Here is an 18,996-nt window from a genome sequence, read left to right as displayed (position 1 = left end):
TTAATTTTTCTCTCACATTCTATGTGTTTTTTTTAATGGATTTTTATGTATGCTGGTGCAGAAGTTGTCAACAGCTTGTTTTGAGTTTTCTTTTAATTCGTGAAGCTCTTATTGAGTCAAATAAAGTGCACGAACATGTTGATGGACAATTTGTAGGGTAATACTAATGGATCCCACTGTACTATGTAGAAATTTTAGCGAAAAATGCAGGTTCTACGGAGACCCGAACGCGTGTCTCTAGCATACCTACAACATTTTCCACCTTGGGTGGTTTTCCGGTGTTTTTTCGCGCACAACCTGTTTCAACGAACGATTTGTGCCACTGGCAATTTGATTTTCTTGTTGGTAGTACGTAACCATCGCTGTGCAGTCGTTGCGGACTTAGTTTCATGGAACTTGAAGACACAGCCTGCTTTTTCTGCATCTGTGAAAGTCGCCATTTTCTTCAACACTGTGTCACGGGCTGCTAATTTAATAAATAATCTAATTAACTCAACTGACTCAACTGAGCTGAGCTTAGCAACGCAACATCGAAGAATCTCTCGCCTCACCTGCTGGGCGAATTAAACATTACATGAAATATAATACGGTCAGGATAAGTGCCTAACAGTCGGAGTTACCAAGAATAAACCTAGGAGGATTTGATTTTAAATACCTGAAATGACGTTACATAATACTACGGTGTTTCTGAATATACATATATATTAAAGCACAGATAAATACACATTACATCTTGCCCTCTTTCACTCGATCTCACATTCATTCTCTCATTCTATGGCATATTGCGACAATATGACAAATACAAAGGTTAGATTAATTACTACTTTGACCATACTCTTGCTATGTCTTGGCTACATTGCCTTTTACAATTTATCGTTTAGGATTTTAAGCATAAAGTGAATAATTGTTCCTTGTGCGAACCCCTTCTATCTTTTCTGAAGGTATAAATATATTCAATGAACTATTGTTTGCCGTTAACATTAACTCTCATCTTTAACATTTGATTACTCCGCCGGAAAACAGATGTCTAGGGATGCCATAGCACTGATTTAAGTTAAGCAATGATTTGATTTACGCAGATTCGCGGTAGATTGTCGTCATCTTTCTCACACACGCACATGGTTGGATCTTACCTTCGCTGCATTCCCTCTGACCTGGGTTGGGTGGAAGTGGTCCTACAGTTTCGGAAGGCCTCCACGCTCCATTGTTGCACCTCGCGGTTGTCCTGGTTGGCGAAAGTGGATCAGTCGGCGGCTCCATCTGGCCTCATCGGATCCTGGCTTCACTCGTTCACTGTCGACTCCATACGACAACTTGCGCAATAATAGGTCAGTTCTTCGCGGTCACTCGTAAGTACAGATACGCGACTTGGGCGATGAGACGAACATACGCGATGAGCCATTCGCGGTTTCACATGGATATCAAATGTTATTAACTTTCACTACTTAGGACGTTGTTTCGGACGATTGACACAGGTGGACGTGTCTGGCGTTATTCTCACATAACCACACGTATGTGCACGGATGCGTTGACGGCGAGGGGGAGAAGGATCCCCTGGTTCTATTCTGCTCTACTCCATGGCTCTGAAACACTCACTCGAGGAAAACAAATCCAGACCTCGAGTCTGCTTGCAACTCGCAGCTCGGTCGCGCGTAGCTCACACTCCGGTGGCGATTGTAGGCAAAACTGTGCAAAACTGTTTCAAATCATCCCTTTTATTCCAGATTTGAACGTAGTGACGCGCTACCCTCTATGATCAGGTGCTTGTTTATTGTTTCTGGTGCTTTGACCGTTGTCCTCCTATCCTGGTCAATGCTCACTCCGGTCCTTAACCTTTGGTAGCAGCCCCTCGCGCAGAGATTAGGCTAACTCTTCCTCCATTGTAGTCAGTCACGAAAAGCAAAGGCATCTCAGTAGGGTAGCTTCTCCCTTTCAATTCAGCGATGAATCTTTAATAATTCATAACTCCCGTATTTCTGTTCTGATTAGGCTCAAATCTTGGAATCAGTACTTTCATGATGTGGTCTTCCGCTGGTTGAAATCTCATCAAATTCGGTCCATTGGTTTAGAAGTTGCATTTTTCTTGTTATTCCCATAAGAATGCATGTAAATCCGAATTCGGGCGAAAAACGGTGGTTGAGCAAGCTAGTGTTGGCTAAGGCAGTTCGCTAGACACCTGTATTCGCGACGGATATTAATAATACCAATTGCAATTAATTCCTACTAACGGGCAATTAGATTAATTACTTGTCACTCAATATTTGACCGTTATAACATTCCCCTCCTTTTAATTATGAATTTTTTTCAGAGCGAACTTGCGAGTGACAGGAAAAAATTCATACCACATATTAATGATATTTATTAATGATCGCACACATAGGCGTCTGAATAGGGACTCGAACCCTGGACTGTATAACTTTTAACTCAACATTAGAATGAAGTTATACTTTCTGCAATTGTGGCATAATTATGAGAATATAAACAAATATGATAAAGTATACAAGAATACAATATAAAGTACATTTTGACATCGAAATCCCAATGTATTACTACATACATACTAACTTTGGATACACCCTGTAGTTTTATACATATTAATGTGAATACTGAATAATAAGCTAAATAAGATATAAGTAAATATTTGATTTGCAATTTGTTCCCTCTCACACATATGTTTGCATACTTCTTGCATTAATTATAAGAAAGGTCTACATTTTTTGCCTTTTAATATCAAAAAAAATAATCTCTAATTTTCCTATTGTTTACTTTACAATCGGGGTGGCTCTAGTGCAATATTTTCTTCAGTGTCTCCTTTGACATGAGCCGGACTGACAAAGGAGTCTTCTAGTCTCCCGTCGGGCCTTGAATATCGGTTATCTGCTCCAGAGATCGCTGTTCATGCCTCAGTCTACTTCGTCTAGATTGGTAATCCGGGCAGAGTGAGTCCAAGTTACGGCTAGTAGACGGTCTATTCCAATCGAGTAAATTAGCACCAGTCTGTGGGGACACGACTGTTCTAACCGCATTCACAGCACGATTCCTCTCAACTTGACTCGGGTTGTTTTGACCCCTGCAGTGTTGCCATCTCGTGTTTTCTCCATCTCTATCATCTCTGAAGTGTTGTTGTTGTGGACGGTGATTGCTGTACTGGCTTCGCTGGGGATAAGGGGCGGTTAGCATTTCTTTCACTCCGTAGTCCTGCAATGTGCTTTTCCACTCGTTGCTCAAAAACTGTGGTCCCCGGTCATAGAGCTTCCGTTTCTCAGGGTTGGAAAGAACTTCATATGCCTGTTCAAACTCTTCAAATATATCGAATGGCGGATTCCGCTGCTCTAGCCAGATCCTTGCATTCCCTTTGGGTAATTTTCGCATTAGCCTCAAGCAGTCTGGGCTATCGACATCGTACAACAAACAATCTTTCTTGAAGTCCCCTATGAAGATTGACGGTAAAATCTCGTCGTGATCGGGGTTGTACGTTTGAAAATGATCTAGGCTGACCTTTGAGAATATTCCGCGAGTATTCGACTCCGGGTTGGAAACACTGCGTGTCTCCTGCTGAGCGAAAGCGTTCAAGCTCGGCGAGCTCCCGCTCCGGCCGATGACGTCACGCGCTGCTTGGCGATCTAAGGAAGTTGGTGCTGATTGACAGGTCAGCTGGTTGGTCACGTCTGCTGCGACGAGCAAAGGAGTTGGGTTCGCATCCCTGGACGTTGCCTCCAATCGGCGAATCTCTTCGTCCTCATTTCTTCTCCGTCGCGTGATTTGGAAATCCTTCAATTCACGTGTCTCCGCTTCCAGTCGTTCTAATCGGCTGGTTATGCCCGTCTGATTCTCGGTCGTTCTTGCGTCCAGCGTTCCAATAGTTTCTTGAACCTGATGTAACTCTACACGCAGATCTTTCTCCATTGTGACTACATTAATGTTTGTCTCTTCATGTCTCCTTTCGCATTCCTTCTCCGACTGAAGTACTTTCTCCTTCATTCGGTCACTTTCGGATAGCAGTACTTGGAAACGGCGGTCCCATCTTTCTTCCCACTCTTTTCTTCTTCTTTCTTCCATTTCTTCCTTCTGTTCTCGGCGTTCTTCCTTCCTTTCTTCCTGCTCTCTCCTTTCGGCAGCCTCTATCTTCCGCCTTTCTTCTTCTTCTCTCTTCCTCTTCTGATCTCTTTCTTCATCTCTGGCTTGGATATAGCTGATTAGCTGAGAGAACATGGCCTGCACGTCCATCTTCTCTGGAACTGGCAACCCTGTTGCCGACTGATCTTTCCCTAGATCCTTATCAACGTTTCCGGCTGACGAAGCGCCTGCATCTGTAGAATTCTCAGCCCCTGGGCGGTCCATGGTATTGTTCGTTAACCTCTGGCGGAGACGAGTAGTTCTTTGCATGCCAATCTTCTTCTTCTTCTTCTTCTCGTGGCTGGCTATCGCCGAAGGAAAAAGATATCAAAATTCTTTTCCTGGTTTCTGGTTTCAGATCCCGGGGATCGCACCCCTCACCTGCTTCCGTGTCATAACGCGTGTCCTTTTGTCCTTTATCGTCCGAAGTTAATAACGCCCATTGTTAATAAAATAATAAAATCCTCTAATAATTCTGCTATGGAAAAATGCTATAGTCGCGACAAATTATTTCACTATTACACCATAAAAAACACACAAATGGTTCTAGCTACACATCGATTGCATATTCAGTTAATTAAAATCACCGTACAAATTACACATTCTTACTTTAAATGAAAACGTCTTGATAGATTCTTATCAGGATTTTCAGTTACAGGTTGCAATTATTTAACTTTCAACAAAAAAATCTTAGTTCCCCCTTAGCGTTAAATTCTGGTACCCTGTCGTAGACATTCGTAGGCTGAAAACTCTCTTTAACAACAAGTATTAAATCCCTTTGGGTAATAGACATAACTGATTGTTAACCATTACAATCAAACTTAATAAAATTCACATTGAGTAGATAAGCAACTAATTAGAATACTCGTGACCTCCAGGTTCCTTACTAGCCTGCCTGTAACATCGTTCTACGAGCCTAATTCCTATTTGCTTCCTATTTGCCTACTCTTCTATTTGCCTATTCGTCGATTATTCGGGCCTACTCTTTACACCCCTACTTGTCTATTCACATACTCGTCGATTATTCGGCGTACTTTTTTACTTGCCTACTTATTTTATTTGCCTACTCGTCGCTTGTTCGGGCAACTTTTTATATGCCTACATATTTATTCGCCTACTCGTCGAATGTTCGGGCGCCATATTTTGTCACGGGCTGCTAATTTAATAAATAATCTAATTAACTCAACTGACTCAACTGAGCTGAGCTTAGCAACGCAACATCGAAGAATCTCTCGCCTCACCTGCTGGGCGAATTAAACATTACATGAAATATAATACGGTCAGGATAAGTGCCTAACAGTCGGAGTTACCAAGAATAAACCTAGGAGGATTTGATTTTAAATACCTGAAATGACGTTACATAATACTACGGTGTTTCTGAATATACATATATATTAAAGCACAGATAAATACACATTACATCTTGCCCTCTTTCACTCGATCTCACATTCATTCTCTCATTCTATGGCATATTGCGACAATATGACAAATACAAAGGTTAGATTAATTACTACTTTGACCATACTCTTGCTATGTCTTGGCTACATTGCCTTTTACAATTTATCGTTTAGGATTTTAAGCATAAAGTGAATAATTGTTCCTTGTGCGAACCCCTTCTATCTTTTCTGAAGGTATAAATATATTCAATGAACTATTGTTTGCCGTTAACATTAACTCTCATCTTTAACATTTGATTACTCCGCCGGAAAACAGATGTCTAGGGATGCCATAGCACTGATTTAAGTTAAGCAATGATTTGATTTACGCAGATTCGCGGTAGATTGTCGTCATCTTTCTCACACACGCACATGGTTGGATCTTACCTTCGCTGCATTCCCTCTGACCTGGGTTGGGTGGAAGTGGTCCTACAGTTTCGGAAGGCCTCCACGCTCCATTGTTGCACCTCGCGGTTGTCCTGGTTGGCGAAAGTGGATCAGTCGGCGGCTCCATCTGGCCTCATCGGATCCTGGCTTCACTCGTTCACTGTCGACTCCATACGACAACTTGCGCAATAATAGGTCAGTTCTTCGCGGTCACTCGTAAGTACAGATACGCGACTTGGGCGATGAGACGAACATACGCGATGAGCCATTCGCGGTTTCACATGGATATCAAATGTTATTAACTTTCACTACTTAGGACGTTGTTTCGGACGATTGACACAGGTGGACGTGTCTGGCGTTATTCTCACATAACCACACGTATGTGCACGGATGCGTTGACGGCGAGGGGGAGAAGGATCCCCTGGTTCTATTCTGCTCTACTCCATGGCTCTGAAACACTCACTCGAGGAAAACAAATCCAGACCTCGAGTCTGCTTGCAACTCGCAGCTCGGTCGCGCGTAGCTCACACTCCGGTGGCGATTGTAGGCAAAACTGTGCAAAACTGTTTCAAATCATCCCTTTTATTCCAGATTTGAACGTAGTGACGCGCTACCCTCTATGATCAGGTGCTTGTTTATTGTTTCTGGTGCTTTGACCGTTGTCCTCCTATCCTGGTCAATGCTCACTCCGGTCCTTAACCTTTGGTAGCAGCCCCTCGCGCAGAGATTAGGCTAACTCTTCCTCCATTGTAGTCAGTCACGAAAAGCAAAGGCATCTCAGTAGGGTAGCTTCTCCCTTTCAATTCAGCGATGAATCTTTAATAATTCATAACTCCCGTATTTCTGTTCTGATTAGGCTCAAATCTTGGAATCAGTACTTTCATGATGTGGTCTTCCGCTGGTTGAAATCTCATCAAATTCGGTCCATTGGTTTAGAAGTTGCATTTTTCTTGTTATTCCCATAAGAATGCATGTAAATCCGAATTCGGGCGAAAAACGGTGGTTGAGCAAGCTAGTGTTGGCTAAGGCAGTTCGCTAGACACCTGTATTCGCGACGGATATTAATAATACCAATTGCAATTAATTCCTACTAACGGGCAATTAGATTAATTACTTGTCACTCAATATTTGACCGTTATAACTGCACCAGCGCTGCAATGACCGTGTATACAAAAGTCTTGCGCAGAGAAACAAAACTTCAAGATTTACTTATTGTTATACAACAAACATCATTGTTGTGTTTCAGATATTTTTTAAATAATAACCCTGATAATTTGTTTACTCTATTATTATACAGGGTGTTCAATTTAAAACAGGACCAAACATTGAAAAGTATATAATTGTGTGCATATTTAGTTTTATTGTTCCGCCGAGCAATCATTTGGTGGGGAAGGAAGGGGATATCTTACTGTAAAATATATTGTACAAGCTGTTTCTACAGTGAGTCCTGTTTTATTGCATTGAATACTTTGTACAAGCTGTACACTTATACATATATGCGATACAAAGCGTAAAACAAGTAATATTCTCTGTCTTACCTCATAAAAACCTAGTGTTGCCGGTTGGGAAGGCAACTACGTATTTGCGCAGAGCTACGATCGAGACTATTGTCTTCAAGAATTGAGCCGAGACGAGATTGAGTCGTCTTCTCGGATAGTCTCGTCTCGTTCAAAGAAGGACAAAACTTCATTCATTTAGGGTGTTACTTGTACTTCCAGGAAAAGTTCAGAAATTAAATTACTGTGTGAATTACGCCAACGTGCTTGTGTGTGGACAATGCTGGCGTGACTTCTAAGAGGCCGTTGGCACCTTCAATGATGCAAGATTTCGTTACTTTGATTCTTTTACGCCCCTTTTCTGTCTCTTTATAGTAATCGCGTCGAAAATGACACTCGTCCATTCTCAGGCCAGGCAGGCCTGCAGTTACAACTGATCTTCAGGGGGTCTCAGAGCTTTGTAAACCATTTTTCAAACATTGAACAGTATAAAATGAAGGTAAATTATGTGTGTGTTTGGGGCGGGGGATTAAGTTAACGTAGAATATAACATTTAGAAACGTCATGCAAATACGACATTCTGAAACATATTTTGAAGTCTTAATTGACTGCTACTGATATTTTCCTTACTACACAATCCATACCACTTTTGATGATACATATATTTATATCAACAAGAAATGTGCACAATATTCAATCACAGTGCCTATCCTACATTTCACTCCCCTCGGCCTAAGCAATAAAACTCCCCTTCATCCGCAAACCTTGGGAACTATTGACCTGATATCCCAATATGGAAGGAATATGGATGATAGAAAGAACAGGAACTTTCAAGGCGATTTTCAAAAGTAATTTTCCAAACTGAGTACATCTAGCTTAGAAACTGCCATAAATTATGTGACTTTGAAATTTCTTTTAAGGTTGGGTATGCACTATGCTCAACAAGAGTGATTTTTTGTATCTGATCTTGGCTGTCGGAACTAGCGTTGGATCGATCTCAAAGTTTCATAGGATTCAAAAATTCGGATATGGGATCCAGAATTCGGAATGCTCATATCGGATTGAGGATTAGGATCTAAATTTGCGAATCGGATATCGGCTCCGAATTTGAGATTCAGATATTACTCCCCAATTTGGGCAATCCGAACCGAGACTCTACATTGGGATATCGGTTCAAAATTTGACATTCCGGACATCTGTCCAGAATTTGAGATTCGTGTAACGGAACTCCGGCCTCCGTGGCGGAGTGGTTAGCACAGCGCGCTACGACAAAAGGAGTCTCGGGTTCGAATCCCGGCCTGGGCATGGGTGTTCTTTGTGAGTGTCACTTCATCAATTTCATCATATCATCGCTCATATACATCTTCGCGATTAACTTAAAGTGGCAGAAAAGCGATGTAAAATAAACCAATTCAATCAATCAATCAAATCGTATACCGGAACCAGAATTCGCCGCAACCGAATTGCGCACACTTTAGATCCAGGATTGCGCACAAATCTCACTGACCTGTTTTGCGCGCAGATTTTGATCGAACGTTGCTACTTTGATAGCTTTAAAGTCTGTGCGCAAAATTGTTTTTATATTTAGACAAGAAGAGAGAGAGAAATTAGAAATAAAATAGTAAATCATACCAATTTACTCAAACTCAAAAGTTAGGTTAGGTTAGGTTAATGACTGCAAAAACACGTGTAAGTCCACACACACACATACAAACAAACACAACAGAAGTGAGAACGGCTTGAGAACATTTTACATCTGACAACATCGCCTCATTTCTTTGTGCGCAATCCTGTACATTGCGACAGCTTGTCAACGGCTTATCAGATACCACTGATAAAACCGGAAAAGTGTGCGCAATCCGGCTGTAGCCCCAGAATTTGACATTCGGATATCAGTTCCAAATTTATGATTGGTATATGGATTCCAAATTTGATATTCGGATATGGGTTCCAAATTTGATATTCGGATATGGGTTCCAAATTTGAGATTCGGACATGGATTCCAAATTTGAGATTCGGATATGGGTTCCAAATTTGAGATTCGGATATGGATTCCAAATTTGAGATTCGGATATGGGTTCCAAATTTGAGATTCGGATATGGATTCCAAATTTGAGATTCGGATATGGGTTCCAAATTTGAGATTCGGATATGGATTCCAAATTTAAGATTCGGATATGGGTTCCAAATTTGAGATTCGGATATGGATTCCAAATTTGAGATTCGGATATGGGTTCCAAATTTGAGATTCGGATATGGGTTCCAAGTTTTAGATTCGGATATGAGTTCCAAATTTGAGATTCGGATATGGGTTCCAAATTTGAGATTCGGATATGGGTTCTAAATTTGAGATCCGGATTTCGGATCCAAATTTCAGATTCGGATATGGGTTCCAAATTTGAGATTCGGATATGGATTCCAAATTTGAGATTCGGATATGGGTTCCAAATTTGATATTCGGATATGGGTTCCAAGTATTAGATTCGGATATGAGTTCCAAATTTGAGATTCGGATATGGGTTCCAAATTTGAGATTCGGATATGGATTCCAAATTTGAGATTCGGATATGGGTTCCAAATTTGATATTCGGATATGGGTTCCAAGTTTTAGATTCGGATATGAGTTCCAAATTTGAGATTCGGATATGGGTTCCAAATTTGAGATTCGGATAGGGGTTCTAAATTTAAGATCCGGATTTCGGTTCCAAATTTCAGATTCGGATATGGGTTCAAAATTTGAGATTCGGATATCGCATCCAGTGTTCGAATCCCATTAGATTCGGACGATTCGTATTGGGTTTCGAACGATAACACTAGACGGAACCATTGCAGTAATGACGAGTATTTGCATATCTGCCATCACTCGAAAGTGAAAACAGGTAGATTCAGGTCGAACAGCACAGAAGATTCCGGGCTGCGCATTGATTCCTGCTGCTGCACAAAAGACACCTTTATTCCGCGAATGTCGGCCAAGCGTTCCGCTCGCTCGGGTGATCAGAACCAGAACGCCGCTCTGTGAGTTCGAGAATGGTAATTTGTTTCGGGTGTGGCCGGGAGAAAGGAAGATGCAGTAATTACGGGTGCAGTGTGTCTCGCCCTGCGTGCCGATGTTTTCACACTGTCAATGCCGACAAAAAAGCATGGAATTTTCAATCTGTTTTCACTCACATGAGGCGAACACTGCCTTGCAATGTGCGTCAATACCTGTGAATCAGCGGCGTACGCAGGTTTTCTTTTTCTAGGGGAGCTGGAATTGTAGGGTGGATGCTACAGCTGTCTTCTAGTGAGGCGGCGTACGCAATAAAATATTCCGTATATTTGGAACTTTCCACTATCAAAAATAGTTATCTGGGGTTAGTTTAAGCGGGGTTGCATTTACCACTCTGGTTTTTCCCGAGTTCTTCACAGTTTATATTTAAAAATGCTGATTTGCTCAAAATTTTGAAGGGGCTGTAGCCCCATAAGCTCCCTCTGCGAACGCCAGTGCCGTGAATTATTGTAGTGTAAGGTGTTGGTTATCGAGATTCAGGCCCAGGATCGGCGGAAGGACATGTTAAAGGGTGTCATAGACAGAGTTTGAGTGTTTTTTTTATTTTAAGTTCACTTTTTGTACCAAATCGGGACTGGACCTACAGTTTAAAATGGAATCCGAACCACTATGTCTCTCCACTGGATATCGAACACGGGATTCCTTGATTACAATCCGACGACATTAGCATTATGACAGGTAATAAAAAAAGGTAAAGTGTTCCCCTGTGCTTAGCACCACGCCATGAAGGCGTATAGGGGGGTGTGGGGGTAACGCCCCACACTTTCTTGATCCGGTCATGAGTGGGGGTGATGTCATCAGCACCACGCCCCTGACCGCCTTTACCCCCCCCCCCAGGGTTTCCCCCAGGTAATAAACGTTATTTATTTAATGATATGCGCGGTAAAGTGAAGTATCAAAAACAGTAAGCAAAATTATCACTTTTGGTATTATTAATAATGTCAAAGGTACTAAGGTATTGCTTGTGTCCTCACTGAATAACGAACAGTACAACCCAAAAACAGATCTGGGAACTTGTATGTTTTGGGGTACCTCTTAATACATAATCACCTGCTTAAGAACGTATTTTCCGAAATTTAACCCTGAAAAGAAGTTAATTTCTCATTATTAATTGTTTACAACCCAAATCCTTGAATCTAGAAACATGAAAATACTTACGTAAAAATCATCAAGAGATAGCACTGTATGCATTATACATATCAATATGGTCGTATATTGAGGAGATACACACAAACGAACTGACAAACCTGCCCTTTATTCTCATGAATGCTAGTTTCTTACAACAACATAGATTGAATTAAACTAATGTTTCATAATTATTGATATAAATACTAATTTCAGTTACGTGCGGATATTGTTCTAATCTAATGCTTTATTCTGCCTTGACAACGTGGTTCGAATCTGACCTCGAAGTCATAGATTTAGATTATTTCCATTCGAGACGAAAATGGTTGTAGTTGTGTTGCAAATACAGTGGCGTAGCAAGGGGTGGGCGAAGTGGGCGACCACCCGAGGCCTCGCGTCCCATGGGGTTGATACGAAAATGTAATAAATAGAAGTGAGAAAAATAGATGGAAAAAGCAATTTTGTTTCGGGCAATAAAATTATAACATTCTGTTTTTATTTGACTTTAAATTCTAGTTTAACGTTATAATTTGAATGAATACGTGAAATCAGAGGTGTAACATATAGGCGATCGGGGTCTTAAGCCTAAGGGGAACCGAAAAAAGTAAAAAAAAATAATTCTCATGTGAAACATTTACGTAAAAATTTTATGTGCGGCCTTCGATATTTTCTTGGTTTGTGATATATTTACATCCTACAAATTTTGAGAGGAGGAAACAAAGAAACTCATTTAAAATTATATAGGTTATGTTCAAAGATTCGTAGTTTGCATTTCTGATTTTTTTTTAATTTAGCATATTTAACGATATTTCAGTTATGTCTTAATGCCTCAAGAACATCTTTAAAAACGTCCTATTACTACTACTTTGGTTAAAGAATTAGTGTTTTACAAGAATATACCGCTGTCAAGTGCAAATTTCTCTATGACATATAATTAAATATAATTTTCGTCGTAATGTATTATTACTATTAATATTTAAAATGATAATTTGCTGACGTATCCTTGATGATTTTCTGTCGATTCAAATTGACATTTAAAATTTAAAGAACTGATGTGGGCCTCGTATTCTAATCTCGCCCAGGGTCACGCGATATGTTCTACGCCACTGTGCAAATATATGGAGAAATGATTCCCCCATACCCAGTGGCGTGCCCAGGATTTTCGAAAGGGAGGGGTTACGTACACTTTTTCTGGTAGTCAGCTCTCATTTTGCCATCTTTTAATACATTTGATGTTATTTTTTTTAGAAATACTGGACCAAAAGGAAGGGGGTTATAACCCCCACCAACCCCCCTTGAGCACGCCACTGCCCATACCGTTGTCCCCCATTGCTTGATCCGATCCACATGTAAGAGCGACCCGTGAGGCCGTAATACGCCCGCTCAATAAAGGCGATTCTATTCTATTCTCTCTTCCGTATGGATTCTCTACAAATCCGTCACACAATGTTCGATTATCCGGAATCTTGGCATATGCTTTAAATGTTTACCTCTTTCTTCTAAAGCAGATCTCTGCATTACCAAGTTCAGTACTTATGTTTTAATGTGGGGTCATTTGTGAAGGATAATCTCGAACTTTTATTTGGTAATTATTTATTTAATTTACGAAACCATTGTTACCAGAAAAACTTACTGGACTTGAAAAGGTAAATAGCGATCTCCATTCACGGATTATCCTAATATCCAGATAATTCAAATATCCTACTTATCCGGATTATCCATTGCATCCGAAACGGATATCGGATAATTTGAAACCCGGATTTTGTAACCAACCCTACAAGGTGGACAAGTCTTTGACATCGTCTTCAAAGTCTTTCATAATGACCGACTCTGTAAGTGTTTTTACCCCGTTAGAAGACAACAAGTTACTACAACTTGTTTTTGGTGAACAAATGCATAAATACAGGGTGTCTCAAAAGTAATAGCCCAAACTGATACAGATGAAAGTACACGATAATAGAAGCAAAAAAGTCTCAGTAAACATGGGTCTGCAAACGAGCCGTTTTCGAGATAATCGCGAATGTGTGATTAGAATTCGCCACTGACTTCATTATTTGTAAACATGAATGTTCTCTTTGATTGGAACGCCACCTCTCGGAAATGTTCTGTTTTGTAAACAAAGAGCAAAACTTCGGACCGTGCAAGGAGTAAAAGCACCCGGTGTTTACAAAATGCAATCAATGACGGCTTGTAACCACACATTCGCACACATTATACCATTTTACCAACTAGGACGAAGTCAGTGGCGGCTTCTAATCACACATTCGCGATTATCTCGAAAACGGCTCGTTTGCAGACCCATATTTATTGAGACATTTTTGCTTCCATTATCGTGTACTTTCACATGTGTCAGTTTGCGCTATTACTTGTGAGACACCCTGTATAAATAGTAATTACAACGCTGGCGGGTTCCTAGTTATAAATATACTGCACATGTCTCTATCTTGCAACTTGATACTTAGCTTTCGTGCTGTCAACTCACATCCTACCAAGGCAGAACTACAGTACATGCTTATTGAGAACATTTGGAACTAAGGCAGAAAGACTGGTCTCCTGGATACATTCAGAAATGTCTTCCAAGGCAAAGAAACACCCTACAGACTCTTTCTTTATCTTGCAGATGCTGGTGAACGTATTCGAATGAGACGATCGAATAAGATCCGTAAAAAAATCCAGCGACTATTCTCTCGTTGAACATTCGCACGAAGTTGAGCCACTTGGCAGGAGCAATGTACCTCAATTCTTGAGTCGTAAATCTTGAATGACACCAACTTATAAGTGCCTAACTGCCACCGTCCCTTCAGAGGCGTCTCTGGTAGGAATTTCGTCACTCGCAAGGCCACTGGTTCCTATAGATCAGAAGTGTAAGATTTGGAAGCATCGTGGCACAAGAGTGTCTGCAAAAGCAGCAGGAATCTGATTCCACCTCAAGAAACAACGACATATTTCCATTTAAATATTCCAAATTTATTGTCGTTCAATAGCCTGTAGCTATACCACGTTTCACCGCAATCAGTTGCTTCGAACGAGCACCAGAGAACAAACAATCTTGTTCCGAGACCGGGAGTCGAGCCCGGATAATTTCGGTGGTGAATCCGATAGGCGCTCGGCTCTGTATCAATCGCTTTACAACACAACCAAGATAAAGGTTCCAGAAAGTTCACGACACTGGAGTGTAAGCGGTGACCTTCTGAAGAGGCACTTCCCGCAATACACCCCGATAACTATACTCCGTCCCGGTCATCTCTGGAGTAAGCGAAGGAAAACAAATCTCTGCGCAAGTAGTGAACGAGACGGCTCCAACAATGAACACGTGAGAGGGAATGGGATTACGTGGAGGGGAAAGCGACTGCAGTTACCTGCTTTTCTCTGCCCACTCGATCCCCCCTTCTCTGTCGCTCCAGTCTTGTTCCAAAGATAGCCGGGACAGAGTATACTTCTTTCAGGCCAACGAGGCTCTCTGGTTGTTAGGAGCCTGTCCTCAATTTTGTCTTCGGGATGCAAGGGGTGGCGCTTTCTCAAGACACCCAATAAAGACCATTGAATTGAAATGTCAACCTTACTTCCACATAGTACACCCTGCACTGCATTTTGCAGACTAATGCTCCGGGCCCATGGTCCATGTGGGACCTCTGTTACATGCTGTCCATACGTGTTTGTAATTCGTCCGTCATCTCTCTCATCTAATGATCATTCATCCTCATCTCGATTTAGTAACGTCGTCACCTTGTAAACAAGGGGTCCCGGGTTGCGTGGAGGCGCAGTGCACAGTAGTTCGGATCCCACTTTAAACTGTAGGTCCAGTCGCGATTATCCTATCTATGCATGAAGTGGACTTAACATCAATTAGTCATCTTCGCGATTTGCCAAAAGTGGCAGAAAAACGATCAATCAATGATTGAATCAATCAATTTTGTTTTGGTCTCCGTATTTTGTGAAGGGGAAAAATAGGCTGTGGTGATGTGCCCATATGAAAATCAATCAATCAATCAACTTCACGACACTACTTTGTATGTTTGGCCCCAGTGGCGGAGTGGTTAGCACATCGCGGTACGATGTCAGGGATCCCGGGTTCGAACCCTGGCTTGGCAATTAATGTTTGTGAGTGACCATTCATCAAGTTCATCAACATCTTCGCAAATTAGCCAAAAGTGGCACAAGAAGCGAAGTAAAATGAAGCAAATCAATCAATCTACCTTGTATGGAAGTTCTGTCCAAAAATCTTAAGGATAACGCCAATTTGTTGGACATTTCCTCACGATCCAGCATCCAATAGCAACGGCTCTAGCCGTCGGGTACAGATTGGGTCCCACATGCTTGCGTGCCACACAGTATATACCACCACGTGACCCTCTTGTGGGGATAATCGAATTTCCCAACAGCAGTACTTGAGGAGCGGGCTGCGGAGTCCCACGGAACCCGGCGTTTCTCAATGACGTCCACATTACGAGAGCAGTGGGTGGTTGTTACGGCGGTGACAGCTCGTACGGCATTGGACGGTCTCCGAAGCCATCTTCAGACAGGGTTTCTCACAGTCTCGCGGGAAATGAGGAAGTGGGGCAAGTAAAAGTGAAGCGCAAACAAGTCGGAGGAAAAAAAAAACTGGTCGGATAATACAAGCGAAATAGACTGGCGAGGACGTCATCTGCAAGCGATTGGAAGTCGTGAATTCTAGTCGTGAGCCGTTTTTTGGGATTTAACAGTGAACGTTGTTGCTTGTTTTTAAAAGCTTGTGCGTTTTCCGAGACCCTTTCGGGTAACTGGATACGAGGTGCCTCCTTCCCATTGAAGTTTCCGCCGGGTAATTCTTCGATTTGGATGCTGGATGCAACGATTTCGGCAGCTAAACGTAAGTCTTCTTAAATTTTCTTATCATAGATGGCAGCACTAGAAGTGCGATGTTTATCACATCAAAACAGCGAATCTTATACATTTATTTACCATTGTACAGTCACCTGCAATAAAAATGGGACACCTAGATCCAGGGTTGTTGAACGTCCAAGAACCCATAAATTCTAATGGTTCCGCAACAGAACCGGAACCTTATTTCTCGCACAATTTAAATTCGGTCCAAGCTACGTATTCTTACATTTCAATACGGAACTTGGACCTTATTTAAATCGATCCTGAAGAAAGTTTCCTGGACCGTATCTAAACTCATCCGGAAAAACTGTTCCTGGACCACTTTATGCACAGTAAGGCTAATCGGGACTGGACCTACAGTTTAAAGTGGAATCCGAACCACTATGTGCCTCCACCGGCTATCGAACCCGGGACCCCTTGATTACAAGGCAACGACGCTACCACTGCGCCATCGGTGAGGCCACTTCACGGTCGAGAATTTGTTTACACTTGTTGATTTTATCTCCTGAACCTGAATTTAATTTATTTAAAATTCTTGGACCTTTAACAACCGTATTTATATCCTGTTATACTCGCTTCCCTGCAATGTGTTGCGTGTGTGTGTGTGTTTCCTAACCCTACAGCGGTAGTTTTTTGTGTATACTTTTTCTCTTTCTTTTCCATTTCTTAATAGTTTTATTCTTCGTTTATGCTTACATTAATAAAAAATGTGGATGTAACCATGGTAATTTTCAGACAAAGCCCCCACAGCCTCATCTTCGTCATGGGAAATAAGGCGAAATAAATAAATAATCCAACTTGAATAGCAGCTTTTCAATAGAAAGTTCGGCTGGGTTAGGCAGCACATAATTCCATGCGTGGAGATGGGTATTTCAGAATCTAAGTATCCTATTTTTATTGTCGCTGACTGTACATAAACAAAAAGTCAAAAAATAGCGGCGATGGGACTCGAAGCGCTGATCAAGAGTCCAGTGGAGGCTTCAGGGCCGGGCGCTCCGAACCGGATGGATCCCCTTGGATAGAGCAGAACCCTTAATTCTGATTGCTACGGAACCGATTTTAAGGTACAAAATTAGGGGGAAGAAAAGGTTCTGAAAATGTTTTCAAAAAGGTGCAAGAAATGTGCTGATAAAATGCCTATATTCAGGTCTAAACCAGCTGCATTAACATTGTTTATTCAACACTGTAGAAAATAACATAGCTAATTTATGGTGAACGTGGTGTAATTTATATTATACTATTTTATAGCTCTCGTTCTGCTTATGTAGCTGCTCAAGAATAGTGAAAATTGAAAATCATTTATTTTTCTGTCCAATTTTTTTAACAAAACATGAAAGAAGAGGAAGGAAAATGTGCTGAAGCATCAAAGAGGCGCTGTAAAGGGGATAAATGTGCCAATCTGACGAAAAAGGTGCAACAAAGTGTCCTAAAATACATATCTCAAACGATCGGTATGAAAACAGCTACATTTTTGGAAAGATGCTGCACCTTAAAATCCATTCCCTGCTGATTACATAAGCATCTTAAAATAGTTCGATTCATTGTTGACAAGAATTTATTTAAGTTACCGCTACATAACGTAATAAGTAGCTATATTGAAAAAAATCATGTAGCAATTTAAGCTATTACTGTTATATAAACTTGTTCTTTAAGAGTAACACTAAAATATGTTTTATTATTTTACTTCGCATTTCTGCCACTTTTGGATAATCACGACGATGAGGATTGGTTGCATGATGAAATTGATAAGGAGACAGTAGCACATAACACCCATGCCCATGCCGGGATTCGAATCCTCGATCTCTAGTATCGTAGCGCGTTGTGCTAAGCTACGGAAAATGAACCCCTTCAAGAACGCCATAGAATGAACAACGGTCTTCATTTTTGCTTTGAATAACTTTGAAAACGAAATGACGAGAAATATTTTGTAGCATATCCTAGAACGCTGATATGCTACAATTGCAGCCCTCCCGGAGAAAATCCTATGTACACTAGTGTGGATAGTATAGTGAGGTAGGTTACTTACGTTACTGTAAAACGAAATTCGGTCATCACTGGGGAAAATATTTTAAGGTGCAAAATTATGGTCGGAAAAGGGAAAAAATTCTGCTGAAAATGTTTTAAAAAACGTGCAAGAAAAAGTGCTGATCAATGCCTTTATTCCATGCTCTCTTTTTCTGCGCCTTCTGTATATAATGCGCGCGGACCGCGGAGAGAACTGTGATTATACGCGCGGACCGCATAGAAAACGGTGGTTCTGCCGAATGGGTTTTGTTGAAGTTTGCGTTTTCTGTCGCGGGTTTTGCTACATTATCTTGGGAACTATTGGGGCTGCAATGATTATATTATATCATTTTACAGCTCTCGTTCTGCTATACGAAACGAGACTGTAGGATTTTATATAGATGCTCATGAAGAGTGAAAAATCATGTATTTTTCTGTCCAATATTTAACAAAACATGAAGGAAGCAGGTGCTGAAGCATCAAAGAAGGAGTGAAAAGGGGATAAATGTGCCAATCTCAC

At 41.2% G+C, this 18,996-nt stretch overlaps 1 protein-coding gene across 4 annotated transcripts in view; it reads left to right on the top strand.

Moving 5' to 3' along the window:
• Positions 1-18,996, top strand: part of LOC145979030 (endothelin-converting enzyme homolog) — a 124,757-nt gene that overhangs the window by 22,199 nt on the left and 83,562 nt on the right. The window contains exon 1 of one of the 4 annotated variants that reach the window (XM_083112105.1): positions 16,023-16,458. The exons of the other annotated variants lie outside the window; for them this stretch is intronic. Coding sequence (XP_082968231.1) covers positions 16,435-16,458 — 24 coding nt within the window. The 5' untranslated portion in view covers positions 16,023-16,434. Of the gene's footprint in view, positions 1-16,022; positions 16,459-18,996 lie in introns of those variants that run through there. 4 annotated transcript variants of the gene reach the window in all.

This window comes from Lepisma saccharinum, chromosome 25 (genome assembly GCF_977018435.1).
Source record: "Lepisma saccharinum chromosome 25, izLepSacc3.1, whole genome shotgun sequence".
NCBI lineage: Eukaryota > Metazoa > Arthropoda > Insecta > Zygentoma > Lepismatidae > Lepisma > Lepisma saccharinum.
The sequence above is the reverse complement of the archived record's forward strand: the minus strand, read 5'-3'. Positions and strand labels throughout refer to the sequence as shown.